The sequence below is a fragment of the Ictidomys tridecemlineatus genome, chromosome 11 (assembly GCF_052094955.1).
Source record: "Ictidomys tridecemlineatus isolate mIctTri1 chromosome 11, mIctTri1.hap1, whole genome shotgun sequence".
In the NCBI taxonomy this organism is placed as follows: Eukaryota; Metazoa; Chordata; class Mammalia; order Rodentia; family Sciuridae; genus Ictidomys; species Ictidomys tridecemlineatus.
In genome coordinates this window covers 37,068,132-37,095,411 of record NC_135487.1, presented here as the reverse complement: position 1 = coordinate 37,095,411, position 27,280 = coordinate 37,068,132, and the positions used below count along the sequence as shown (strand labels likewise).

At 34.2% G+C, this 27,280-nt stretch overlaps 1 protein-coding gene across 2 annotated transcripts in view; it reads left to right on the top strand.

The window, feature by feature from the left end:
* Agbl4 (AGBL carboxypeptidase 4) overlaps positions 1–27,280 on the top strand; it is a 1,323,233-nt gene that overhangs the window by 233,654 nt on the left and 1,062,299 nt on the right. For both annotated transcript variants that reach the window (XM_040288638.2, XM_040288637.2), the window contains exon 3: positions 26,307–26,431. In XM_040288638.2, coding sequence (XP_040144572.2) covers positions 26,307–26,431 — 125 coding nt within the window. The remainder of the gene's footprint in view (positions 1–26,306; positions 26,432–27,280) is intronic.

Here is a 27,280-nt window from a genome sequence, read left to right as displayed (position 1 = left end):
TTTTAGTGGTTATTGAATATTGCCATTTTAGAGATCCATGGAAATCATAATCCTGACATTTCTTTAAAAAGTTCTTCATACCATCTTCTCTTCCTATACCACCTAATACAATTAATACACATTAGTCTTCTAGTCACCAAGCTTGAACTTTTGACTAGTCATTTTCAACTAATCTTTTTCCTACTCTCCAATTCTACAAATTGATATGGCTGCCTCGATGAAATTGATCTGATTTCCCAACCAATAACAGATTACATTTTTCTGACTAAGGGGGTCAGCAGATACTAAGAGTAAGTCATGGTGTTCTGTCTAGTAGATTGGTTTGTGGAGTGGGCATGTGACTTTAGTTAGGTCAATCAGAACCTTCCTTGAAAGTTTTTATATTTTATGTTTCAAAAACTGATAAAGAAGAAACACTTTCTTCCTTCAGGGTCATAAAACTAGAAGAATGATTCAGGGTTTTCTGTGGGCATAGTTCTTCATATAGAGTAAATTTGTGTATGAAAGTAGAGAATTAAGTGATTAGACATCAATGAAAGACAAGAGATAATGCAAACAGCTTTTAAATTCTCCATGACATTCTGAATTCCTTAGAGTTGTGCTGGTACCTGAAATTTTTTTTGCCCTAACAACTTCTAGTTTTGGTTTACACTAACTTGAGTTGAAGTTCTGTCACTTGAAGCTAAATAATTCCTGACCTCTGCATTCATTTAGTAAGATGAGATTATATTTCCTAAATTCATTAGCATCCTCTTATTTTCATTCAAATTTCTACTGCTTTGGTTCATTTCTTATTATATTATGCTTGCACCCTCCCTGCCATTCTCTAACCCCACCCTGCCAGTCATTCTTACATTCAATTGAACTATAATTCTAAACATGTCAATATATTATTTTCTTGTTAAAAATTCCTTAAAGGTTCCACAATTTAAATTTCTAGGCCTGGGTTATAATGCCCTTTAAGATTTGTCTTTCATTTCCTACCTTTTAACATATTTTCCCCTAAATATTCTACTCTCTACCTACACTAAATAAAATTGCTTCTTTTTCTTATGCCCTTCTAGTTTGCATGTTTATGATTTTGCACACATTTCCCCCTTTGCCTAGAATTCTGCCATCCCTAAATTTCAATCTTACTGATCTGCTGAATTTCTATCCCTTAAAGCTCAAGTTTCTCTATACAGGATTAATTATTCACTATCATTGTTATTATTGTATTTATAGTGATTTCTTTATACATCTCTCCCTTAAGCCTCAAAAAACATCCAAAGTATGAAAGGTTTAAGAACAGAGACTCTATCAGAGGCACCTTTTTGTTTCAAGAATCCAGTGGGATATTTAATTTCCTTTATCATTTAGAGATCATTTTGTCTGAAGCTTTCTAAATTGTGTGGATTATTTTTCAGCATATATTTATTCTTTTTACTCTCACACTATAGGTCATATATATGCATTCCTGCTCATTTGATTTGGGCTTTAGAAGATGATGTTCTTGGGTCATGACTCCAACAGAGGCTTTAAGTATGTTTTGTGTAATTTGACTTGGCCTTAACATGCTGGTGATTTGCTTTGAGAACTGGTATATGAGACATGTTGAACACACCTTGATTCAACCTTATTCTAGAGCTTAGCCTGACCTACTTTCAGTCTAAAGCAGAGTTACCAAGAGGAGTACATATCAACCAAAACACAACCTGAAAACCTATAAGTTTAAGAATAAATGTGTATTGTTGTAACCCATGGAGGTTAGGTGTAGTTCGTTACAAAACTTTATTTTGCTATTAGTGTACAGAAACTTGATTATTTTATTGATTTGGAAAAATTTGATAACTAGAATTTTTGTCATGAATTAAGCAATCGCTTATTAGTATAGGCCTGAAAACCTGATTCTACTTCCTCTTCATTTAATTTCTTCTGGTTTTCATGCATATAACATGTACCATATTCACATGGCCCCCTTAGTAAATGAAATCAATATTTCATAAAAACTAATTAAATTTGCCCAGATTTATATACATTAGTGTGTGGTAGAACTAAGAGTTGAAACCCTGTTTTTCTGACTCATTGCTATAGTCCTTAACCACTTTGCTATGCAATGAGCATTATAATTGATGTATTAAAAAAGTAAAATGAACTAGATATGGTGTTTTATACCTGTAATCCCAGGCTGAGGTAGAAGGATCACAAATTTGAAGCCAGTCTCAGCAACTTATCAAGACCCTAAGCAACTTGGGGAGAACATATCTCAATGAAAAGAAGCTGGGGATGTGCCTCATTGGTTGTTAAGTACCCCTGAGTTCAGACCCTGGAATTAAAAAAAAAAAATTTAATGGGGAAAGATTAATTCTGAAAGTCATTTTGAAATAGGTGGAAGTCTTAAAGGCTTTGATGACCAGACGTAGCTGGTGAGAGGGCTCCAAACTATGGTAAACTATGGCTTGAATAAGTGTATCAAGCTAGTATGGAGACATAGTAAATAAAAAACCATCAAAGGCAACTCAGTGAAAATTGGATTAAAAGAGAATAGAGGATTTGATGGGGCTAAAAATGAGAGCATGAAGACCAAGTTGAATTTGTTACTACAGATTGAATGGGAAAAGATTAATTGGGAAGGAACTACAGTTGATATGAGAATCTTTTCAGAGTTAGAAAAGATGCTAATACTATCACAGGCTCAAGGTCACAAAGATAATCAGTGATAGATCCAGAGCTACAACAAGGTCTTCTGATTATCATTCCAGTCAATACCACACCACTTAAAATATGTGCCACAAAGCATTTTTAATCTTTAAAGAATGATTTTTAAAATGTCACACAACCTTCTAATCTCATTTATAGTTATAATATAATGAAACGTACAACATCAATTATTCACCATGTATTTAATATTTGCTTACTGATTAATATATCTTAATATATATTTAAGGAATGCCCCCCACTTGTTTGCTTACTTAGAGAATAAATTTCTATAGATTAAGATGAAAACTCTAGGAGTGTAGGGCACATCACATCAGAGAAATACAAACCTGTGATGGAGAAAAGGAAACCTAACTTGCAGACTAATGCTCTCTTCCTGGTCTTGGGGCTGCACATGGTTAAGACAGTACCCGGGGATCAGCCAGAAGGCGTTTCCATGATGAAAAACTGGACCACCTCTAGGATAGGCTCAGAACCCTTCCACCCTCGTGGACAGCTTGTGTCTCCCCTTACTGCCTGTAGAATGGGTGTACACGTGAACTCTCCTCACCCTGCTGACCTTTATCCTGATTGGCTCCTGTGCCTTATATTAGCTGTGTGTGCTTCCTCAATAAAGGAGCTCCAGCCTTGACTAGTCTCCCTGAGGCATCTGATTGTCCTCCAGTGAGGTAGGGCTGGGTGCCGGAGGTCAGTCGATCCTCTCTCCTTTCTTGGCTTTTCCTGGCCAGGGCACGTTCTCCCTTTCTCTCCTGCAGGTCAGGAGGGAATGAAGGCTAAAAACCCCAACATAGGAGTCAGACTATGGCTTTCTCCATATCTGAGTGCCATAGAAGTCCCAGGCTGGATTTAAAGTCCATTTTATGTTTTCTGTGACCTAAAGTTTATGTAATTTCAAATGGTCCTTTTAATGACATATTACATAAAATTATTTCTATAAAACATCTGGAAAAAAAGAAAAATCACAATCAATTACTGGCACCTTGGAGTTTCAAGTTATTTTCTATTGAAATTTATTTAGGCTACTTACCAGAACTGCTTTGAAAAAGTGCAGTCTTGCTTTTCAAACTTCATATTCCTAACTCTCTACTACCCTTAGCCCTCACAAGTGCTCTTATAAGTGAAGAACTTTAAGGCTTAAATTTCCTTTGCTTCTCAGTTAATCTACCCCTGAATTTCTAAGTCAAATCTGCCAAAACATCATTTACCCTTTTCTTCAAGTTCAGAAATTTCAGTATTACTATTTTTCATAAAAATTATTGGTTTTCCGTGAAAGTCAAGTATTGAAATAAAGTTATCAAGTTGAAAGAAGAGTTTGATTTTTAAAGTCATCATGAATTCTTGCGTGACCCATTGCATTATATTGCTATGTAGTTGATTGCTACTTTTCTCTCTGGCTTCTCTAAGTCCCTCATTTTATCTTTATAGCTACTGGATAAAACTTTTAAAACTTAAATTTTAAGTGTTACTCATTTGCTTATAATCCTCTAATGGCTCCCTGTTTCTTTACTCCCATCTTCTTCTTTAGCTTCATGTCCTAGATTTCCTTAAATTTTTGAACCCTGGACATACCAGTGATTTTCTATTTTGACTTTCCTGTCTTGTTACTTAGGGTTCTTTCACAGATGATCTTTTCAATCTTCTTTCATTTGCCATCTGGAAGATACCCACTCATCCTTCAAGCATAATTTACCATTTCTGTTGCATTATAGACCAATCAATGGTTTGACTTTTCACTTGTATGTCCCCGTAATACTTTCTACATATCATGACTATGATTCTCACCCTCCTTTTATTATAATTTGATTTTTCTCTCCATTGATTTCAAAATTCTTTTATGCATATCCACTACTTTTATCCACTGGGAACTATTCTCACCCATGCACCATCTAATTTAATCCTAAAACTTCATGAGTTCATCCTTGGAGTACTAAAATGCAGTATCTAGTCCAAGGACACAAAACTACTAAGGAATAGAGCTGATATGAAGCCAGGCAGTCTTATTCTGGATTATAAGCTTTTAATCATTATTCTGCATCAAAAATAGAATATCCACTGAGTAGCAAAATTCCTGTTATATAGCAAGTGCTCAATAAACATCTGTTGATTGAACCAAGGAACAAAAGATGTCTTTAGCTTCTTTTGATAGCTAAAATATATTACTGTATTGCTATAGCTGGATATCTAGAGATATTTAATGCTGAGTCAATATTTCTTTTGGTTTCATTCTTAGACATGTGTATTTTGATGATATTCATATAATAATATGCAATTCTCAAGTTTTCTCTCAGTTTCAGCTTTTCCTGGAGGAAGGCCTAATTACAATTCTGCATTACTGCTGATTATTAAAGTAAATAGACTACAGTGCAACAATGATGAAAGATGACTAAATTAATTATTATTTGTTTTCTCTGCTAGTCTTTTGATCAAGCAAATATACAGATTTAAAGGCTTCACTTTTTATTTTATTTTATTTATTTATTTTTGTTGGTTGTTCACAACATTACAAAGCCTTTGACATATCTTATTTCATACATTAGATTCAAGTGGGTTATGAACTCCCAATTTTTGCCCCAAATGCAGATTGCAGAATCACGTCGGTTACACATCCACATTTTTACATAATGCCATATTAGTGACTGTTGTATTCTGCTACCTTTTCTATCCTCTACTATCCCCCCTCCCCTCCCCTCCCATCTTCTTTCTCTACCCCATCTACTGTAATTCATTTCTCTCCTTGTTTATTTTCCCATTCCCCTCACAACCTCTTATATGTAATTTTGTATAGCAATGAGGGTCTCCCTTCATTTCCCTTTTCTCTCCTTTTACCTCCCATCTCATGTCTCTGTTTAATGTTAATCTTTTCTTCCTGCTCTTCCTCCTTGCTCTGTTCTTAGTGGCTCTCATTATATCAAAGAAGAAATTTGGTATTTGTTTTTTAGGGATTGGCTAGCTTCACTAAGCATAATCTGCTCTAGTGCCATCCATTTCCCTGCAAATTCCATGATTTTGTCATTTTTTAGTGCTGCATAATACTCCATGGTGTATAAATGCCACATTTTTTTATCCATTCATCTATTGAAGGGCATCTGGGTTGGTTCCACAGTCTAGCTATTGTGATTTGTGCTGCTATGAACATTGATGTGGCAGTATCCCTGTAGTACGCTCTTTTAAGGTCTTCAATAGTCTGAGAAGGGCAAAAGCTGGGTCAAATGGTGGTTCCATTCCCAGCTTTCCCAGGAATCTCCATACTGCTTTCCAAATTGGCTGCAACAATTTGCAGTCCCACCAGCAATGTTCAAGTGTAACCTTTTCCACACATCCTCACCAGCACTTGTTGTTGTTTGAGTTCATAATGGCTGCCAATCTTACTGGAGTGAGATGGTATCTTAGGGTGGTTTTGATTTGCATTTCTCTGACTGCTAGAGATGGTGAGCATTTTTTCATGTATTTGTTGATTGATTGTATGTCCTCCTCTGAGAAGTGTCTGTTCAGGTCCTTGGCCCATTTGTTTATTGGGTTATTTGTTATCTTATTGTCTAATTTTTTGAGTTCTTTGTATACTCTGGAAATTAGGGCTCTATCTGAAGTGTGAGGAGTAAAAATTTGTTCCCATGATGTAGGCTCCCTATTTACCTCTCTTATTGTTTCTCTTGCTGAGAAAAAACTTTTTAGTTTAAGTAAGTCCCATTTGTTGATTCTTGTTATTAACTCTTGAGCTATGGGTGTCCTATTAAGGAATTTGGAGCCCGACCCCACAATATGTAGATCGGAGCCAACTTTTTCTTCTATCAGACGCAGAGTCTCTGATTTGATATCAAGCTCCTTGATCCACTGTGAGTTAACTTTTGTGCATGGCGAGAGGAGGGGATTCAGATTCATTTTGTTGCATATGGATTTCCAGTTTTCCCAACACCATTTGTTGAAGATGCTATCCTTCCTCCATTGCATGCTTTTAGCCCCTTTATCAAATATAAGATAGTTGTAACTTTGTGGATTAGTCTCTATGTCCTCTATTCTGTACCATTGGTCCACCCGCCTGTTTTGGTACCAGTACCATGCTGTTTTTGTTACTATTGCTCTGTAATATAGTTTGAAATCTGGTATCGCTATACCTCCTGATTCACACTTCCTGCTTAGCATTGCTTTTGCTATTCTGGGTCTTTTATTTTTCCATATGAATTTCACGATTGTTTTATCTATTTCTACAAGAAATGCCATTGGGATTTTGATTGGGATTGCATTAAATCTATAGAGAACTTTTGGTAATATCGCCATTTTGATGATGTTAGTTCTGCCTATCCATGAACAGGGTATATTTTTCCATCTTCTAAGATCTTCTTCAATTTCTCTCTTTAGGGTTCTGTAGTTTTTATTGTATAAATCTTTCAAGTCTTTCAAGTCCCAAGTATTTTATTTTTTTGAGTATATTGTGAATGGAGTGTTTTTTCTCATTTTCGTTTCAGAAGTTTTGTCGCTGATATACAGAAATGCCTTTGATTTATGCATGTTGATTTTATATCCTGCCACTTTGCTGAATTCATTTATTAGTTCTAGTAGTTTTTTTTTTGTAGATTCTTTTGGGTCTTCTAGGTATAGAATCATGTCATCAGCAAATAGTGATAATTTAAGTTCTTCTTTTCCTATTTTTATGGCTTTAATTTCTTTCATCTGTCTAATTGCTCTGGCCAGTGTTTTGAGAACTATATTGAATGAAAGTGGTGATAGAGGGCATCCCTGTCTTGTTCCAGATTTTAGAGGGAATGCCTTCAATATTTCTCCATTCAGAATGATGCTCACCTGAGGCTTAGCATAGATAGCTTTTACAATGTCGAGGTAAGTTTCTGTTATCTCTAGTTTTTCTAATGTCTTGAACATAAAGGGATGCTGTACTTTGTCAAATGCTTTTTTTTGCGTCTATCAAGATGATCATATGGTTCTTATCTTTGAGTCTATTGATGTGGTGAATAACATTTATTGATTTCCGTATATTGAACCATCCTTGCATCGCAGGGATGAATCCCATTTGATCATGGTGCACAATTTTTTTGATGTGCCTTTGTATCCAATTTGCCAGAATTTTATTGAGGATTTTTGCATCTAGGTTCATCAGAGATATTGGTCTGTAGTTTTTCTTCTTTGAGGTGTCTTTGTCTGGTTTCAGAATCAGGGTGATGTTGGCCTCATAGAATGAATTTGGCAGAGCTCCCTCTATTTCTATTTCCTGAAATAACTTGAAAAGTATTGGTATTAATTCTTCTTTACAGGTTTTGTAAAACTCTGCTGTATACCCATCCGGTCCTGGGCTTTTCTTGGTTGGTAGTCTTTTGATTGCTTCTTCTATTTCATCCATTGATATTGGTCTGTTCAAATTGTGGGTATCCTCCTGACTCAGTCTGGGCAAATCATATGACTTAAGAAATTTATCAATGTCTTCACTATCTTCTATTTTATTGGAATATAGGTTTTCAAACTAATTTCTAATTGTCTTCTGTATTTCTGTAGCATCTGTTGTGATATTGCCTTTTTCATCCCGTATGTTAGTAATTTGAGTTCTCTCTCTTCTTCTCTTCGTTATCATGGCTAAGGGTCTGTCAATCTTATTTATATTTTTGAAGAACCAACTTTTTTTTTGTTAATTTTTTCAATAGTTTCTTTTGTTTCAATTTTGTTGATTTCCACTCTGATTTTAATTATTTCTGGCCTTCTGCTACATTTGCTGTTGTTTTGCTCTTCCTTTTCTAGGGCTTTGAGATGAAGTGTGAGTTCATTTATTTGTTGGGTTTTTCCTTTTTTTGAGGAATGACCTCCAGGCAATGAATTTCCCTCTTAAAACTGCTTTCATTGTGTCCCATAGATTCCGATATGTTGTGTCTGTTTTTTCATTTATCTCTAAGAATTTTTTTATTTCCTCCTTTATATCTTCTGTAACCCATTGATCATTCAGTAACATATTGTTCATTTTCCATGTGATCTAGGATTTTTCCTTTCTTCTTTTTCATTGATTTCCAGTTTCATTCCATTATGATCAGATAAAATACATGGTATTATCTCCACCCCTTTTTATTTACTGAGGGTTGCCCTATGGCATAATATGTTCTATTTTTGAGAAGGGTCCAGGTGCTGCTGAGAAAAAAGTATATCCACTTGATGATGGGTGATATGTTCTATATATGTCAGTTAAGTCTAGGTTATTGATTGTGATACTGAGTTCTATAGTTTCTTTATTCAACTTTTGTTTGGAGGATCTGTCCAATGGTGAGAGAGGTGTGTTGAAGTCACCCATAATTATTGTGTTGTGGTCTATTTGATTCTTGAACTTGAGGAGAATTTGTTTTATGAATGTTGCAGCACCATTATTTGGTCCATAAATATTGATAATTGTTATGTCTTGTTGGTGAATGGTTCCTTTTAGCAGTATATAATGTCCTTCATTATCCCTTTTGATTAACTTAGTCTTGAAGTCGATTTTATTCGATATGAGGATGGCCACCCCTGCTTGCTTATGAGGACCGTGTGCGTGGTATATTTTGTCCCAACCTTTCTCCTTGAGCCTGTGTATGTCTTTTCCAATCAGATGTGTCTCCTGGAGGCAGCATATTGTTGGATTTGTTTTTTTAATCCATGTTACCAGCCTATGTCACTTTATTGGAGAGTTTAAGCCATTAATGTTTAGAGTTACTATTGATATATGGTTTGTACTTCCTGCTATGTTTTATTATTTATCTTTTTTTTTCTAATTTAGTTTGTTTCTCCATGATTAGCTTTCCCCCTGTCCTCTGTCTTTACCGAGGCACTTCCCACTGATGGTTTTGGTTATTGTTTTTCATTTCTTCCTCGTGTAGTGTTTTGCTCAAGATGCTTTGCAATGCTGGTTTTCTGGCTGTAAATTCTTTTAGCTTTTGTTTATCATGAAAGATTTTTATTTCGTTGTCGTACCTGAAGCTTAATTTTGCTGGATATAGAATTCTTGGTTGGCATCCATTGTCTTTCAGTGTTTGAAATACGTTGTTCCAGGAACTTCTCGCTTTCAGCGTCTGTGATGAAAAATCGGTTGTTAAACTTATTGGTTTACCCCTGAATGTAATCTGCCTCCTTTCTCTTGTAGCTTTTAATATTTTCTCTTTATTTTGTATATTGGATATCTTCATAACAATGTGTCTTGGCATTGGTCTACTGTGATTTTGTGTGCTCGGTGTCCTGTATGCGTCTCAATTTGTATATTCGTTTTCTTTTTTATTTCTGGAAATTTTTCTGTAATTATTTTATTCAGCAGGTTACTCATTCCCTTGGATTGAATCTCTGTGCCTTCTTCTATCCCGATGTCTCTTAAATTTGTTTTTTTTATGTTATCCCATATCTCTTGGATGTTTTTCTCGTGATTTTTAACCAGCCTTTCTGAGTTGACTAGACTCTTTTCAAGATTAAATATTTTGTCTTCATTATCTGATGTTCTGGCTTCAACTTGCTCCACTCTGTTAGTGATACTCTCATTTGAGTTTTTAATTTGGTTTATAGTTTTTTTCATTTCTAGAATTATTGTTTGATTTTTTTATAATCTCTATCTCCTGATAAAGATGCTTAACTTCTTTTATCTGTTTATGTAATTCATTTTCAATGTATTCTTTCACTGTTTGAATTTGTATTCTTTCAGTTTGGATTTGCTGTCTGGTATCCTCTTTAAGTTCCATTCCATCTGTCTAAGGTATTCCTTGAGTTCCTTATATGACCATTTTTCTGATGGCTCTAGGTCCTCCTGAATATTTAGGCTGTCCTGCATTGTTTGTACTCCTTTTCTTTCTTGCTTTTTCATGCTGCTCATGTTACTTCTTATTCTGTTTGACTGCTGAATTACTGTTTACTCCTATAAATTTATTTGATGCTTGGGAGAAAAGGTATTATAAGGGAAGGGAAGAAGTCATTAAAGAGAATGAGAATAAGCAGATAGAATTCGAGGATGGGGGAATAAGTGAATTGAAAAGAAATGAAAAGACAATAATAAAAAAATGAAAATCAAAATTAAAAAAATTAAATTAAATTTAAAAAAATTAAAAAAAATATTTACAAAACAACAACAAAAAAATGAAAATGAAAAAAAAACCCAAATTAAAAAAAAATTTATAAATGCAGTCTTAGTGTTTGATTAATTTCTATTCCAGTAGGTGTAGCTATGCCCACTGGGCCAAGCTTCTCCTCTCAATAGGCGGGAACCAATCACTGTGCAGCAGCTCTTCCTCCCAGACTGGGCGGGTCTCCAATCCTGGGTGCCTAGGTCCTTCTCTTGTGTCTAGACACTTCCCCTCTTTTCCTCAAGCCAGGCCCCACTCACTGGTGACACTCACCACAATATTGGCTACACGCCAGGTCTGCTGCTCCTGGGAGCTCTGTTTTCATGAACGCCTGGGCACACTCTTCTTGTTTGCCATTTCATCATACCATAAGTTTGTAGAGCTTGGGGCTGAGAACCCCCAGCGAATTGGCTTGTTCTCCGTTAGCCACGCCCCTGGTAGCTGGTGCAAGGGACCTCAGTTGTCAGCACTGGTGTAAGCGGTAGCCTGGAGTTCCACACCTAGAGTCCCGAGCCACTCCTGATTCTCTCGTTCTGGCTGTCGTGCTCAAGGGAGATCTGGGAGGGGGGAGGGGCCCTTAAGGTTTCCCCGCTGTGTGGAGAAGGATGGCTAGGGGATTACACACCTGTTGCCGCTGGTTTCAATAAAGTTATCTCCTCCACTGTGTTTTGGTGACGTCAGTTCTCCGCCATGGTGGTATCCCATGCAAATGGTGATAGTTCGTTCCCTTTGCCGGGTGACCAATGCAACGGGTGGGTCCTGACTGTCTCTCCCAAGTCCCGTTTCAATCCTGTGGCCACTGCCTATGAAGGCTCAGTTGGCATTTACTTCTGTAGGATCAGAAGGGCTGACCAGTTGTTTCGGCGGGATCGTTAGTGCTGAGTCATAGCAGGCGAACTAGAGCTTGAATGCAGCCAATCCCGGCTCGGTGTGTGTTCTGAGAGGCCCGGACTGTTCACCCCAGATCCATGTCAGCTCTGCATTTCCTAGTGATCCTGAGCAAACAGCATTTAGACAGTTTACGACTCCCTATGCCCACGCTGCTGAAGAGGTCAGAGATTTGATCTCTCCGCGCCCGCCGCCATGTTGGATCTCCTTAAAGGCTTTTTATTAAGGTGAGCCAGGATTACAAATTTGTTTTCACACACACACACAGACACATACACACACACAGGGGAAGTAGGAACAATTTGGTAAATTGCCTTATCCACAAATCTAAATTATTATTTATCTATTTCTCTCACATAGATGAGTACTTTATTTTCTGAGAGGATCTATCCTATCCAAGAATTTCAATCAGTGTAGTTATTTTCATAAATCAGGTGAGATTTTGGAAATGAATATGCTTCAAAGGAAGGGAAAGTCATACTCTTCACTAGATTTTTAGCACAATGAGGTGTTTATTTTTCTTCCTTATTTCCAGAAGCTCCTTCTCTTTAATTCACATTCCAATGATTGTTTCTCATTTGATTTGGGTTTTCTTCTTCCACAATAAACTGTAGCTGAAAGTAGTTGCAGAGGGCCAATTGCAAGGAAACCCCCAGGCCAATTTACCAGTTGCAATGGATATTTTAATTTAGATTATCTTACATCCTGTTCCTTGTCTTCTTATTAGATAATTTAAGATAGTTTTCAGATCAAAAGCTCTTGGGTAAGATATGTAAAAAAAAGATTAATAAAACAGAACTTTTTAGAAAATATAAAGGGAAATATATTAGTTTGTAGTTTTTTTTTTTCTGAAAATAGGAAAAAATTCACACATTTTGTAGAGAGGCTTTTTTTGTGAGAGCTCCTTATACTCTACTTTAAATTTTTTTAAATTTGTTCTTTTTAGTGATACATGACAGTAGAATGTGATTTGAAATATTATACATATATGGAGTATAAATTCCCATTCTTGTGGTTGTATATGATATGGATTTACACTGGTCATGTATTCATATATGAATATAGGAAAGTTATGTCTGATTTATTGTACTATTTTTTTGCATTCCCATCCCTGCTGTCTTCCCCAACCCCCACTGCCCAATCTAGTGTACCTCCCAACTTCCTCCCCCACTCCCCTGCCTATTGTGAATCAGCATCAGAACATCAGAGAGAAAATTTGACCTTTGTATTTTGGGATTGGCTTATTTCACTTAGCAGGATAGTCTCCAGTTCCATCCATTTACATGCAAATGCCATAATTCTATTACTCTTTATGGCTGAGTAATACTCCATTGTGTATGTATACCACATTTTTTTCTATCCATTCTTCCACATTTTTTTCTTCCATTCTATCCATTCATAGGTTCCATAGCTTAACTATTGCGAATTGAGATGCTATAAACATTAATGTGGTTCATAATATGCTGATTTTAAGTCCTTTAGGTGTAGATTATGGAGTAGGATAGCTGGTTCAATTCCAAGTTTTCTGAGGAATCTGCATATTGCTTTCCAGAGTGGTTGCACCAATTTTTCAGTCCCACTGGCAATGAATGAGTGTTTCTCCCTCATCCTTGACAAAATTTGTTTGTTATTTGTATTCTTTATAATTGTCATTCTAGCTTGCATGAGATGGAACTACAGTGTAGTTTTAATTTGCATTTCTCTAGTGATGTTGGACATATATTTGTTGACCATTTATATTTCTTCTTCTGTGAAGTGCCTGTTCAATTCCTTTGCCCATTTATTGATTGGGTTATTTGGGTTTTTTTTGGCATTTTAAAAGTTCTTTTTATATCCTGGACATTAATGCTCTATCTGAGGTACAGGTGGCAAAGATTTTCTCCCATTCTGTAGGTGCTCTTTTCATATTCTTGATTGTTTCATTTGCAGTGAAGAAGCTTATTAATAAGTTTGATACCATTCCATTCATTGATTCTTGACAACAAAACATATGAGCATATCAATACATTCAGTAAAAAGACTTGATAAAATTCAACATTCTTTTAAGATAAAATAATAAATTAGATATACAAGTATTGTATCTCAATACATGCCAATAATGAATTATTTAAAAAGAAATTAAGAAAGTAATCCCATTTACAATATATGTGTATGTGTGTGTGTATATATATATATCTTAGAAATAATAGCATATATGTATTTATATATAAAATTAATTATATATGTGTGTATGTGTGTGTGTCTAGAAATAAACTTAAATAAGGAGGAAACACTTCTACAATTAAAATTATAAAACACTGATAAAAGAAATTATAGAGGACACATATAAATAGGAAGACATCTCATGTTCATGAGTTGGAATAATTAATATTGTTAAAATGTACACTTACCAAAAGTGATTTACAGATAGAATTCACTCATCAGTTGACAGGCACTTAGACTGATTCCATATACTGGTGATTATAAATAGGGCCCCAATAAAAACAATTCTTTAGGTATCTCTTTGGTATGCTGGGTTCATTTCCTTTTGACCATATACTGAGAAGTGGTCTATCTGGGTCACATGGGTAGTTCTATTTTTTAGTTCTTTTGAGGATCCTGTATTCTCTTTTCTATACTGACTATACTAGTTTACATTCCCAACATCAGTGTATAGTGTTTCATTTTTTCCACATTGTGGCCAGCATTTTTGTTTTGTTCTGTTGTTTTGCCCTGTTTATTTTGTTAGTGAAATCTGAATTTGAAGTGAAACTATTCTCTGCTTCAGTTGGTGGATGTAACCTATGTAAACGGAAGGTGATTGCACTGAATCTATAGATTGCTTTTGGTAATATGGCCCTTTTAACAATATCAGTTCTCCAAATTCATGAATATGAGAGGTCTTTCTATTTTTTCTATTTGGGAGGTCTTTTATATTTCAGAGTATTTAAAGTCTTTGGTTTTTTATCATTTTATAATTTTTGTTGCAGAGATCTTTTACCTTCTTTGTTAGGTTTATTCCTAGATATTTTTAAAAGACTGTTGTTAATGGAATTTTTTTCCTGATTTCTTTTTCAGAGTTTGTTTCTCTTAAATGGAAAAGCTACTGATCTTTCTTTTTTTGTGATGCTTTTCTATTCAAGAGAAACAAACTCTAGTTATTTTGATTCCCTCAGTGCTCTAGATTAGACATGTCAGAAGATGATCCCTTACTAAGTGCCTCCACAGACTCAGTAGTCAGATGCTCATTTCACTCTTTATTTCTCCATTGGAAAAATTACAGGCTAACAGGATCTTTCTCTGCCCTCTACTGTGCTAATCTGGAGTAAGGGTAATAGGGTAAAGTAAAATATAATTTTTACCTTTTGAATACTTCTATTCTCAATTCTGTGCTTTCCCAGTATTATGCTGCAACCTCTCATTTGGATTCTGCAGTTCTCATAAAGGAATAGTTGTCCAAAGATGTTTGCTAAATCAATGTTTCTTTGGGGACACAAGAGCTAGAACCTACTATTCTACCATCTTGCTGATGTCACTTAAAATTTTTAAAAAATTAGTTTCTTCTTTTTTGTCTGTGAAATTTGGTGGAGTTTGTTAATATTAAAAATATTACTAAAACAGCCAATTTTTACATTTTTAATTTCTTTTATATTTTCAATTTTTTTGAATTAAACTTTTCTTTTCTTTTCTATTTGCTTGCTTCTGCTTTTTAGTTTAATTTTGAAAATGCTTTTTTTAATTTTTCAAAGTAAAATATTTTAAAATAAGCTTGGTGCAGTAGCTCACACCTGTAATCCCAAAAGCTTGGGAGGTTGAGGCCAGAGAATTGCGAGTTCAAAGTCAGCCTCAGCAATAGCGAAGTGCTAATAAGCAACTCAGTGAGATCTTGTCTCTAAATAACATACAAAAAATAGGGCGGGATATGTGGCTTGGTGGTCGAATGCCTCTGATTTCAATCCCTGGCACCAGAAAAAAAAATAGAGGCATGATTCACTCACTCTAAAAAAGATGCAGAAATCCAAGAAAATCAATCATATCTATCTGTCTATATCACTGTGAATATACATCTTATAAAGGATTTGCTGCATCCCACAAATTTTGATTGTTGAATATTGAACATAATTTAGTTAAAAATATTACTATGATAAAAGAACATACACAGTATAAGACCTTTGAAATTTGTAGAGACTTGCTTTATGGACCAGCATATAATCATTTTTGAGAAGTATAGTAGAATGTGCATTTGAAATGAATTTATATTGTTTAGTTTTATAAATGTCAAGTGTTCTATAGTTAAATGTGGATAGATTATAAAGTCATATTTTCAAATTGTCTCTCTTTATTGAAAAATTTTTTTATTTATTGGTATTGGTATGTTAAATTTCTCACCAGGATTCTAGATTATGCCATTTTTTAATCTTGTCAAATTTTGGTGATATGTCTTAAATACCTATTATTATGGATATTTACTTTTAAGTATTTTTATAGGTTGTTAGTTAAATTACTCTTTCTTTTGAAGTTAAGGAAAATTTTTTCTTTTTAGATATACATGACAGTAGAGTGTATTTTGACATCATACACACACACACACACACACACATACATGGAATACAATTTATTTTAATTAGGATCCCATTTTTGCAGTTATACATTATGTGGAGATTCATTGGTCATGCATTTATATATGAACATAAGAAAGTTTTGTCCTACTCATTCTATTGTCTTTCTTATTCCCATCTCTTTACCTTACCTTCATTCCGTTTTGTCTAATTCAATGAACTTCTGTTCTACCCCCACACACATGTATGTGTTAGTATCGACATATCAGAGAGAACATTCAGCCTTTGTTTTTGGGGGGAATTGACTTATTTCACTTACCACAATAGTATATAGTTCCATCAATGTATCGATAAATATTATAAAATCATTCTTTTTATGGCTGAGTAATATTAATTTATGGCATCTAGGTTGGCATAGCTTTGATATTGTGAATTGAGATGCTATAACCATTGATGTGTATGCTGATTTTAAGTTCTTTGGGTATATACTGAGGAGTGGATAAGAATATCAAATAGTGGTTCTACTCTATGTTTTCTGGGGATTCTTCATACTGCTTTCCATAGTGGTTGCACCAATATGCAGTCCCACCAGCAGTGTATGAATATGCCTTTTCTTCTACATCCTTGCCAACACTTACTATTGTTCTTATTATTGATAATTGCCATTCTGACTGGAGTGAGATGGAATCTCAGTGTATTTGTGATTTTAATTTCTCTAATTGCTAGAGATGTTGAACATTTTTCCATATATTTGTTGGCTGTTTGTATTCTTCTTCTGTGAAGTGTCTGTTCAGTTCCTTTACACATTTATTGATCAGGTTATTTGGTTGTGTGTGTGTGTTATGTGTGTTAAGTTGTTTGAGTTCTTTGTATATCCCAGAGATTAATGCTTTGAGGTGCGAATATTTTCTTTCATTCTGTAGGCTCTCTCTTCGCATTCTTGATTGTTTCCTTTGCTGTAGAGGAGCTTTTTTTTTTAACTTGATACCATCCCATTTATTGATTCTTGAGTAAATCTTCCTTAAAACAGGAAACATCCTTACTCATTTTTAGTAATATTTCTTAAAATTTATCTCTCTGGTATATTTCTTATTGATAGTGTTGTGCTGCTATAACTTTTCATTTTTTCAATCTTTTTGTGCATGTAATGTATAGTTTATATTATAAGAAACATATCCACAATAAAACATTTGCCTTTTACTTAAACTATTTTATTATAAGTATTTAGGATGGATCACATGATGTTTTGAAATATTTATACATAGTTGAGCATATTAACATATCCATCATATCACATAGTTTCTCACTCTCATATGTCTTTGTGTTGTAAGAGTATCTAAAATCTACCCCTAGAAAATTTCCAGTATGCTGTACAATATTGACTATCATCATAATGATGTACATTGCATATCTGGACCTATTTAACTACACTTCTGTAACTTTATACCTTTTAACTTATTTCCCCCATTTTCTCTCTCAGCCTGAGACTTATGGTAACCACCTCTCTACTAATTATTTTTATATATTTGCCTTTTTTTCCAAAAAGATTGCACATAAAAGTGATATCATATAAGTGGTTTTCTTTCTTAGTCTGGTTTATTGTACTTAGCATATTGTGCTCCAGGTTTATCCATTTTGTATTAATTATAATGTTTAACCAATTTAAATTTAATATATTTAGTGCTATATTTGGGTTTAAAATTTATATCCTGTATTTTGTTGAATTTTTTATGTGTTTTAGATTGTTCTTTGCTTTCTTTCATTGCCTTTCATTTAAATGGAAGGGAAATTCATGATGATGTTAGCTTACTTTCATGTAGATATTTCTGGATTGTTATAACCTGATACTTCGCTGAAATATTTCAGAAAATATGAGGAAAGTGTTGTTTATACACTTACACATACAGAGAATATTCCTCACAGAAATGGTGGAAAACTTCAACTTATTTATAGAAAACCAAAGATCAGATGCTTATTCTTTGCCTCAGTGAGCACAAAGATAATACCTCATTCATTTATTCTCTTGCTTATTTAATAGCACATAGTATAGTATTTTTTTGATGAATAACTCATTAAATGGATGAATAAATGAACTGGCTGCAGTTGTGGTATATTTGAAAGAGCAATATTTTGGAGTCAAAAGTCTTTAAGGTTTTTTGTGATGTTTAAAATCATGTAATAAGGAGAGTACTAAACATTCCTGGGTTTCAATTTATTCATCATTGGTTCCTGACAAGTATTTAATAATATAAATTGTGTCAAATTATTTTAAAAGTGTACATTTCTGGACACGTCTGCTGTATTGTTATAGATACTATATGCAACAGCAATTTTAAGATATGGTATTTGTTAGAACTTATTTATACTGTTCCAATATTAAAAATAAAGTAAAAACCTTCTGTCTTGAATATTAAAATGTATGTAAATATTTATTTTTTTAAAATTTTTATTTGTTTTAACTAGTTATACATGACAATAGAATGCATTTATACACTTTGATACATCATACATAGATGGGATATAATTTCTCATATTTCTGAGTATGCATGTTGCAGAATCATGTTGATCATGTAGTCAAATATGTACATAAAGTAATAATGACTATTTCTTTTGACTATCTTTTCTATCCCCACATCCCCTCCACTCCCATTACATCACTTCTCTCTACCTAATCTGATTTAATGCTATTCTTCTCTAGTGCGCCCAACTTATTGTGAATTAGCATCTGCATTTTAGAGAAAACATTTGGCCTTTGGTTTTGTGGGATTTTCTTATTTCACTTAGCATGATATTCTCCAACTTCATCCACTTACTAGCAAATGCCATAGTTTCACTCTTTTTTGAAGCTGAGTATTATTCCATTGAGTATATATACCACATTTTCTTTATACACTCATCTATTGACGGACACCGAGGATGGTTCCATAGTTTAGCCATTGTGAATTGAGCTACTATAAACATAGCATAGCTGCATTATTGTAGTATCCTGATTTTAAGTCCTTTCAATATAAACCGAGGAGTGGGATCCCTGGGTCAAATGGTGGTTCCAGTCCAAATTTTCTGAGGAATCTCCATACTGCTTTCCATAGTGGTTGTACCAATTTGCAGTCCTACAAGGAATGTATGAGTGTACCTTTTCTCCCACATCCTTGCTAACATTTATTGTTACCTGTATGCTTTATGATTGCCATTCTGACAGGAGTGAGATGAAATCTTAGAGTAGTTTTGACTTGCATTTTTGTAATTGCTAGAGGTATTGAACACTTTTTCATATATTTTGTTGATCAATTGAATTTCTTCTTGTGTGAAGTGTCTGTTTAGTATCTTTGCCCATATATTGATTGTGTTATTTGTTTTTGGATTTTAAGTATTTTGAGTTGTTTATATATTCTAGAGATTAATGCTTTATCGGAGATACAAGTGGTAAAGATATTCTCCCAATTTGTAGACTCTCTCCTCACTGTATTGTTTCCCTTGCTAAGAAGAAGCTTTTTAATTTGAAGCCATTCCATTTATTTATTATTTATTTTACTTCTTGTGCCTTAGCAGTCTTTTAAGGAATTCAGATCCTAGGCTGACGTGAAGATTTGGGCCTATTTTTTCTTCTATTAGGCACAGGGTCTCTATTCTAGTGCCTATGTCTTTGATCCACGTTGAGTTGATTTTTGTGCAGGATGAGAGATAGTGGTTTAATTTTATTTTGTACATACGGATTTTCAGTTTTGCCAGCACCATTTCTTGAATAGGCTACCTTTTCTTCAGTGAATGTTTTTGACACCTTTGTCAAGTATGACATAACCGCATTTACATGAGTTTGTCTCTGTGTCCTCTATTCTGTACCATTGGTCTACAAGTCTATTTTGGTGCCAATACCATGCTATTTTTGTTACTATAGTTCTGTAGTATAGTTTAAGGGTCTGGTATTGTGATGCCTCCTGCTTCACTTTTCTTGCCAAGTATTGTTTTAGCTGTTCTGGGTGTCTTATTTTTCAAAAACATTTTATGATTGCTTTTTTATTTCTATGAAGAATCTCATTGGTATTTTAGTAGTAATTGCATTAAATCTGTATGATGCTTTTGGTAATGTGGCCAATTTGGAATATGGCCAATTTTGACAATATAGCCTCTCCAGGAGCATGGGAGATCTTTTTATCTTCTGAGATTTTCTTCAATTTCTTTCTTTAGTATTCTGTAGTTTTCATCATAGAGGTCTTTCACTTCTTTTATTAGATTGACTCCCAGGTATTTTTTTGAGCTATTGTGAATGGAGTAGTTTTCCTAATTTCTCTTTCATCATTGCTGATGTGTAGGAATGTGTTTGCTTTATGGGTGTTGATTTTATATTGTGCTACTTTGCTGAATTCATATATTAGTTCTAGAAGTTTTCTGGTGGATTTTTTTTGGGTTTTCTAGATATAAAATCATGTCATCAACAAATAATGATAGTTTGAGCTCTTCTCCATGTATTTGAATTCCTTTAATTTCTTTTGTCTAATTGCTTTGGCTAGAGTTTCAAGGATGATGTTGAATGAAAGTGATGAAAGAGGACATCCTTATCTTGTTTTAGTTTTCAGAAGGAATGCTTTCAATTTTTCTCCATGGAGAATGTTGCTGGCCTTGGATTTAGTATACAGAGCTTTTGCAATGTTGAGGTATGTTCCTACTATCCCTAGTTTTTCTAGTCTTTTGAACATGAAGGTGTGCTCTATTTGGTCAAATGATTTTTTGGCATATATTGAGATGATCATGATTCTTGTTTTTAAGTCTATTAATATGATGAATTACACTTATTGATTTCTGCAGTTGAACCAACCCTGTATCCCTGGGATGAACCCCACTTGATCGTGCTGTATTATCTTTTTAATATTTTTTGTATGGTTTGTGCCAGAATTTAATTGAGAATTTTTGCCTCTATGTTCATCAGGGATATTGGTCTGAAGTTTTCTTTTCTTGATGTGTCTTTGTGTGGTTTTGGTATTAGAGTGATATTAGCCCCATAGCATGTGTTTGGAAATCCTTTTTTATTTCATGGAATACTTTGAGATGTATGGTGTTAATTCTTCTTTGAATGTCTTGTACAACTTTGTTGATAAACTCTCTGGTCCTGGGCTTTGCTTTCTATTTAATTACTTGAAATTGATCTGTTTAAATAGTGTATGCCCTCCTTATTCAGTTTGGTTAGGTCATATGTCTCTAGAAATTTGTCAATATCTTTAATATTTTCTATTTTATTGGAGTATAAATTTCAAAATAGTTTCTAATTATCTTCTGTATTTGAGATATATCCATTGTTTTATATTTTTCTTCATCTCATAATTTAGTAGTTTGAGTTTTCCCTCTTTTTCTCTTCATTAGCATGGCCATTGATTTATCAATTGTATTTAGTTTTTCAAAGAACCAATTTTTTTGTCAATTTTTTCAATTGTTTCTTTTGTTTTATCATTGATTTTAATGTCATTGGTTTCAGCTCTCATATAAATAGTTCTAGTCTTTTACTGCTTTTGCTGTTGATTTGTTCTTTTTGTAGGGCCTTAAGAGTAGTGTTAGGTCATTTATTTGTTGACTTTTTATTCTTTTAATGAATACACTCAATGCAATAAACTTTCCTTTTTGTACTGCCTTTATATTGTCTCAGAGATTTTGATATGTTGTATTAGTGTTCTCATTTATCTCTAAGATTTTTTTGTTTCAATTTTATTTCTTTTACTATCCATTCATCATCCAATAGTGTATTATCTAGTCTCCTTTTTTAACAATAGCTTATATTTTTATTTTATCATTGATTTCTTATTTCATTTCATGTGGTCTGATAAAATCTAGGATATTATGTCTGTTTTTCTGTATTTACTAAGAGTTGCTCTGTGGCATAAGATATGGTCTGTTTTAGAGAAGGAGCCATATTCCCCTGAGAAAAAAAGTATATTTGCTCATTGATGGATGAAATATTCTATATATATTTATTAAGTCTAAATTATTGAGTGTATTATTTAGTTCTATAATTTTCTTATCTAGTTTTTGTTTGAAAGATCCATCGAGTAGTGAGAGAGGTGTGTCAAAGTATTATTGTATTGTGGGTCTATTTGAAATTGAGAAGGGTTTGTTTGATGTACATAGATGCTCCATTGTTTGAGGCATAAATATTTATGATTTTTATGTCCTGCTTATATATACTTCCCTTAAGAAATATGAAATGTTCTTCTTTGTCTCTTCTGATTAACTTTGTTTGAGGTCTACTTTATCTGAAATGAGAATGAAAACCCTTGCTTGTTTATACAATCCATATGAGTGATAAGTTTTTTTTCCCATCCTTTCTTTTTCAACCTGTAGAAGTCTGCCCATAATCTGAATCTCTTGAAGACAGCATATTGTTGGGTCTTGCTTTTTAATCCAATCTGTCAATCTGTGTTTTTTGATTGATGAGTTTAAGCCATTAACATTCAAGGTTATTATTGAGATATGATTTCTATTCCCTGTCATTTTGATATATTTCTGGTTTCTTGATTTGTCTTAGTTTCTCATTTTGTTGAATGTTCCTTTAGTGTAGATCCTCCCTTTTCTGGTTTTTACTTTTTATTCACTTCATCCTCATGAAATATTTTGTTGAGAATGTTTCATAGTGTAGGCTTTCTAGTTTTAAATTCTTTTATTTTTGTTTATCATAGAATGTTTTAATTTCATTATCTGAAACTTAATTTTGCTGGATATAAAATTCATTTTCTTTTAGAGATTGAAATATATTATTCTAGGACCTCCTAACTTTCAGGGTTGAGAAATAAGTTGAGATCCGAGTTGGTTTCCTACTATATAATTCGATTTTTTTTTCTCTCAAAGCCTTTAAGATTTCATCTTCATTCTCTGTGTTAGTCATTCTCATGATAATGTGTTTTGGTGTGACTCTGATGTAATTTTGTACATTTGGTGTCCTGTAAATTTCTTGTATTTAATTTTCTATTCCATTCTTTAGTTTTGGGAAATTTTCTGCTATTATATAATTGAAAAGATTGTGCATCTCTTTGGTTTGTATCTCTGCTCCTTCATCTATTCCGATAACTCTTAAATTTGGTCTTTTTATGTTATCCCATAATTCTTGGGTGTTCTGTTCATGGTTTCTTAATGTCTTCTCCACATGTTCAACTCTACTTTTGAAATTATTTATTTTGTCTTCATTGTCTGAGGTTCTGTCTTCCAAGTTGTCTAGTCTGTTGGTGATGCTTTTTATTGAATGTATAATTTTATTTATTTATTCTTTCATTTCGAGGATTTCTGATATTTTTTTCATGATCTCTAACTCTTTATTAAAGTGTTATTTCACTTCCTATATTTTTTCTTTGATTTCACTCCTAATACTATTCTTTACTTCACATATTAATTTATCTATGTACAATCTGAACTCCTTGTTGGTCATTTCTTCTACTGTGTTATCAGTGGCTTCTGTTGATGAAGCATTTTGATTTTTTGGGGGCACTTTATCCCCTTGTTTTTTTTTCATGTTGTTAGTGTGTTTTCCCATCTAGAAGTATGGATCTAAGCCAGCATAAATTCTACCCTGTAGACCTATAGTGTCCCTGAAGGTTTCTAGCACCTCACCTTTAATGGTAAGACCAATATCAATAGCACCCAGTGTAAACAATACATATCCTTAAGACTAATAGCTCCCACTAAGACATCTACTGCTTTCTTGCATTAAGCCAAAATAGTGAGTTCAATATCTAGCTATAGTACAAAGAGAAAATTTGTTAAAATGGTTTACAATTTCAAATGGTGGATGAGAGAACAGTGGTAGGGTAGCACACAAAATTCTTTTGGGAGGAAGAGAGAAGCTAGATGTAAAAATTCATGGGAAGAGTGGAAGAGGAGCCAACAGAGATTTGCTATTGGTTGGAGAAAAGTTTGAAAGAAAATCCAAGAAAATAGACAAGAGAGAGGAAGTACACAAAGAGAAAAAAAATCAATAAAAGTACAAAACACCATTCATATATTATTGTCTTCCACATACTGATGCATAAAAAACATCCTGTTCCAAATATGGTACAGAGATTAGTGAATATAAAAATAAAATAAAATAAATCTTCCTGGAAAGTTGAACTGTTTCTGTTAGTGTTCAACAGTTTCTTAGCCCTGTTTCTGATGTCTCTTGGGATCACCAAACCCAGATCAGCCCTCATAAACCCAGTCTCTATCCCACCCATCTGGGCTTCAGATACCTCAGGATAGGCCACGCTGCAGTCCCAAGATCTCAATGCTGCTCCTACTTGCAGAGAGAGACCACCAGGAATACATTCATGCAAAGGAGCAACCCAGAGATGCAGCAGCAAGACAAGGGCCACCAGCCCTCTCAACAGGAAGACTCCAGGCTCCTCCAAACCTGCAGGCACCTCCACACTGGACCTGCAGGTCCCAGCTAGAGTCCCAGATAAAGGCTTTGTGGTGCTAAACCTGCTGGCACCCAGGCCCCAGGCTCTGGTTGGTGTCCCCAGATGGGTGCAACCATGTGCAACCAAACCTGGAATCTCCCCCAGAGAAGTCTTTTAGGCTGTAGTAGTAGCAGTAGTGGTGGTGGTTTTTGGCAGCAGGCAGTGGTGGCTACAGCACTAGCAGCTACAACTATAGCTGTGGTGGCGGCTTCATCAAGAGGTCTCTGGGGTTTCAGCAACAGTGTCAGCTTCAGTTGCATAAGGGGCAATGATGTCTTCTGTGCAAGCAGCACCCAGAAAGAGACTTCCAGGTGTCTTCAGGCTGGCAGCAGTGGAATCAGAGGCAGCAGCAAAGGTGGCAGTGGTGCAGGTGGCAGTTGATTGACAGGAGACTTCCAGTTCCACGGAGATAGCATCAGAAGCAGTGTCTGTAGTAACCAAGGCTGTGCCCAGAGAAGAGACCTCCGGACTGGGCAGGGGTGTCTAGGGCAGCCAATATTTAATTTTTAGATCATGAACTTTTAGAGGGAAAAATATTACCTTTTTTACTTGTTTATTTAAGGATAGTAATTTTATTAAACATTGTAACTTATAATGTACTTTTAATTTATATATCTCTTTATTATTTATATCAGCTCTTTCTAGTGGTCAGCGTTATATTGCCTGAATTCAAAACCCAACTATGACTTTTACTTCATTACTTGCTGTACAGTTTTGAACAAGTTATTTATTTGTCTATGCCTTGTGTGTAAATTGGGAATAGCAACAGAGATTTCTGTAATCTGTAACCCACTAATGCCTAAGAATGGGGCTGAATACTTTTTAACCACAGAATTATCTTTTTAGCAACAGACTTATCAAAATAATTAAGGATTAAATAGCCTAGTACAGTAGTGTTTAGGACAGTATATAACAGAAATTCTCAGAAAATGTTGTTTTTTTACTAAATTTAATGTTGATAGTAACTGCAAAATGATTAAAACTAATTGTGTTTAATATAAGTATAAAACTTTCATACTTCAATTAATCTGATTCTCACTCTGAGGAAACATAAGTGACAAAGGAAGGTCATCCAGTGAGTGACAAAACTAAAAGCAACCCAAATCTTCTGACTCCACATGTATAGTCATTGTGTAGTAAATACTATGCCTTTGACAACAGAAGGTTTAGTAAATGTTTTGGGGTGCAGTTAGTTGAAAGAATCAAGTTAATTGAGGAATCTCCCTTGGAATTCTGAATACAATTAAAGTAGATAAAATAAGATGATAGTCTGTGGTTCTAATTTGCTCATGTTTATACTTTGATATCAAGGCAAGTTTTCAATATATGTATACTTAGCTGGACCTAACTGTTCTGGTCCTGCAGAGTGCAATAAATAAATAATGAGAAGAGAAAAATAACCTAAAGTAAATTGGTGTGGGTTATGTTATCTTGGATCACTGTCTGATCAACCCTAGAATCATGCAGTTAAAGAAGGTTACTCCTGAATGAACCTTAGAGGTTATATAATTCAATATCGTCTTCATTTTGCAAATGAGACCCTGAGAAGGTGAATAACTTACTTATTATCACATAGTAAACCTGTTGAATTGGAACTCAGGTTTTCTGCTTTCCAGACTTGTTCTCTATCTATTGTTGTCCAATTGATGCTCATAACAACATAAACTTCTATTAAAGTTGTCTTAATTTTTTTTTTTAACCAGGTAACCTTGGCAGGGTGGAGCAGGTCTCTGAGTTCGAGTATGATCTATTCATTAGGCCAGATACCTGTAATCCGCGCTTCCGAGTCTGGTTCAACTTTACTGTTGAAAATGTGAAAGAATCACAGGTGAGAGAAGTAGTGGAAAATTTCAATGTGTTTTTGGTAAGAAGAATATACTTTTGTTTGTTTTAGGAATATCAAAATACTAAGTCAATATTAGACTATGTTCTTGGATATCTTTAGCAATGATAGTGCCCCCCCACCCCAGGAGATAAAGAGAAATAGGGAAGGTATGCTGACTTTTGTTATCTGATGTTTTTTAAAATAATACAAATATTTTAAGTGTTATTATTGATTGAACAATTAACATATACTAGGATTCCTTAAGGGACACTATAAAGAAACATGTGAAGTGACTTGCTATTATTTTTATAGACAATGTTATTGTTTATTATTTCTTCTTTGTAAACACCTATGAAAGGCATTTCTCATAGGCCTTAGTTTCAGAAAAAGCTGTTCTTTTCCTGTACAACAGCAAGTTTATATTTTTTAGACAATATGATTCTTGTAACTGATGCCATTTTCCTTTTGCTTTGATTTCTGGGAAACTCAGAACATATTTTATAGCCCCTCTCTTAGTGATAATGGAAAATATTTTTGTTGTGTTTCTGTGTACTAATTTTTTAAAAATTCTGAATGTATTAATCTGCCAGTAACCCTGATTTCTTCAGCTTGTTTATAGTGGTGCATGTTTTTATAACCCATTTCAAATCTTGTTTTACATGAGAATATGAATGAAAATGGAGAGATAAACACATGTGATTTGAATAAAAAATTAGTAAAAATCTAATGCTAAGGAGCTGGGGTTGTACCTCAGTGGTGGAGCACTTGCCTAGCACATGTGAGGCACTGGGTTCGATCATCAGCACCAATAAAAATAAATAAATGAAATAAAGTTATTGTCTCCATCTACAA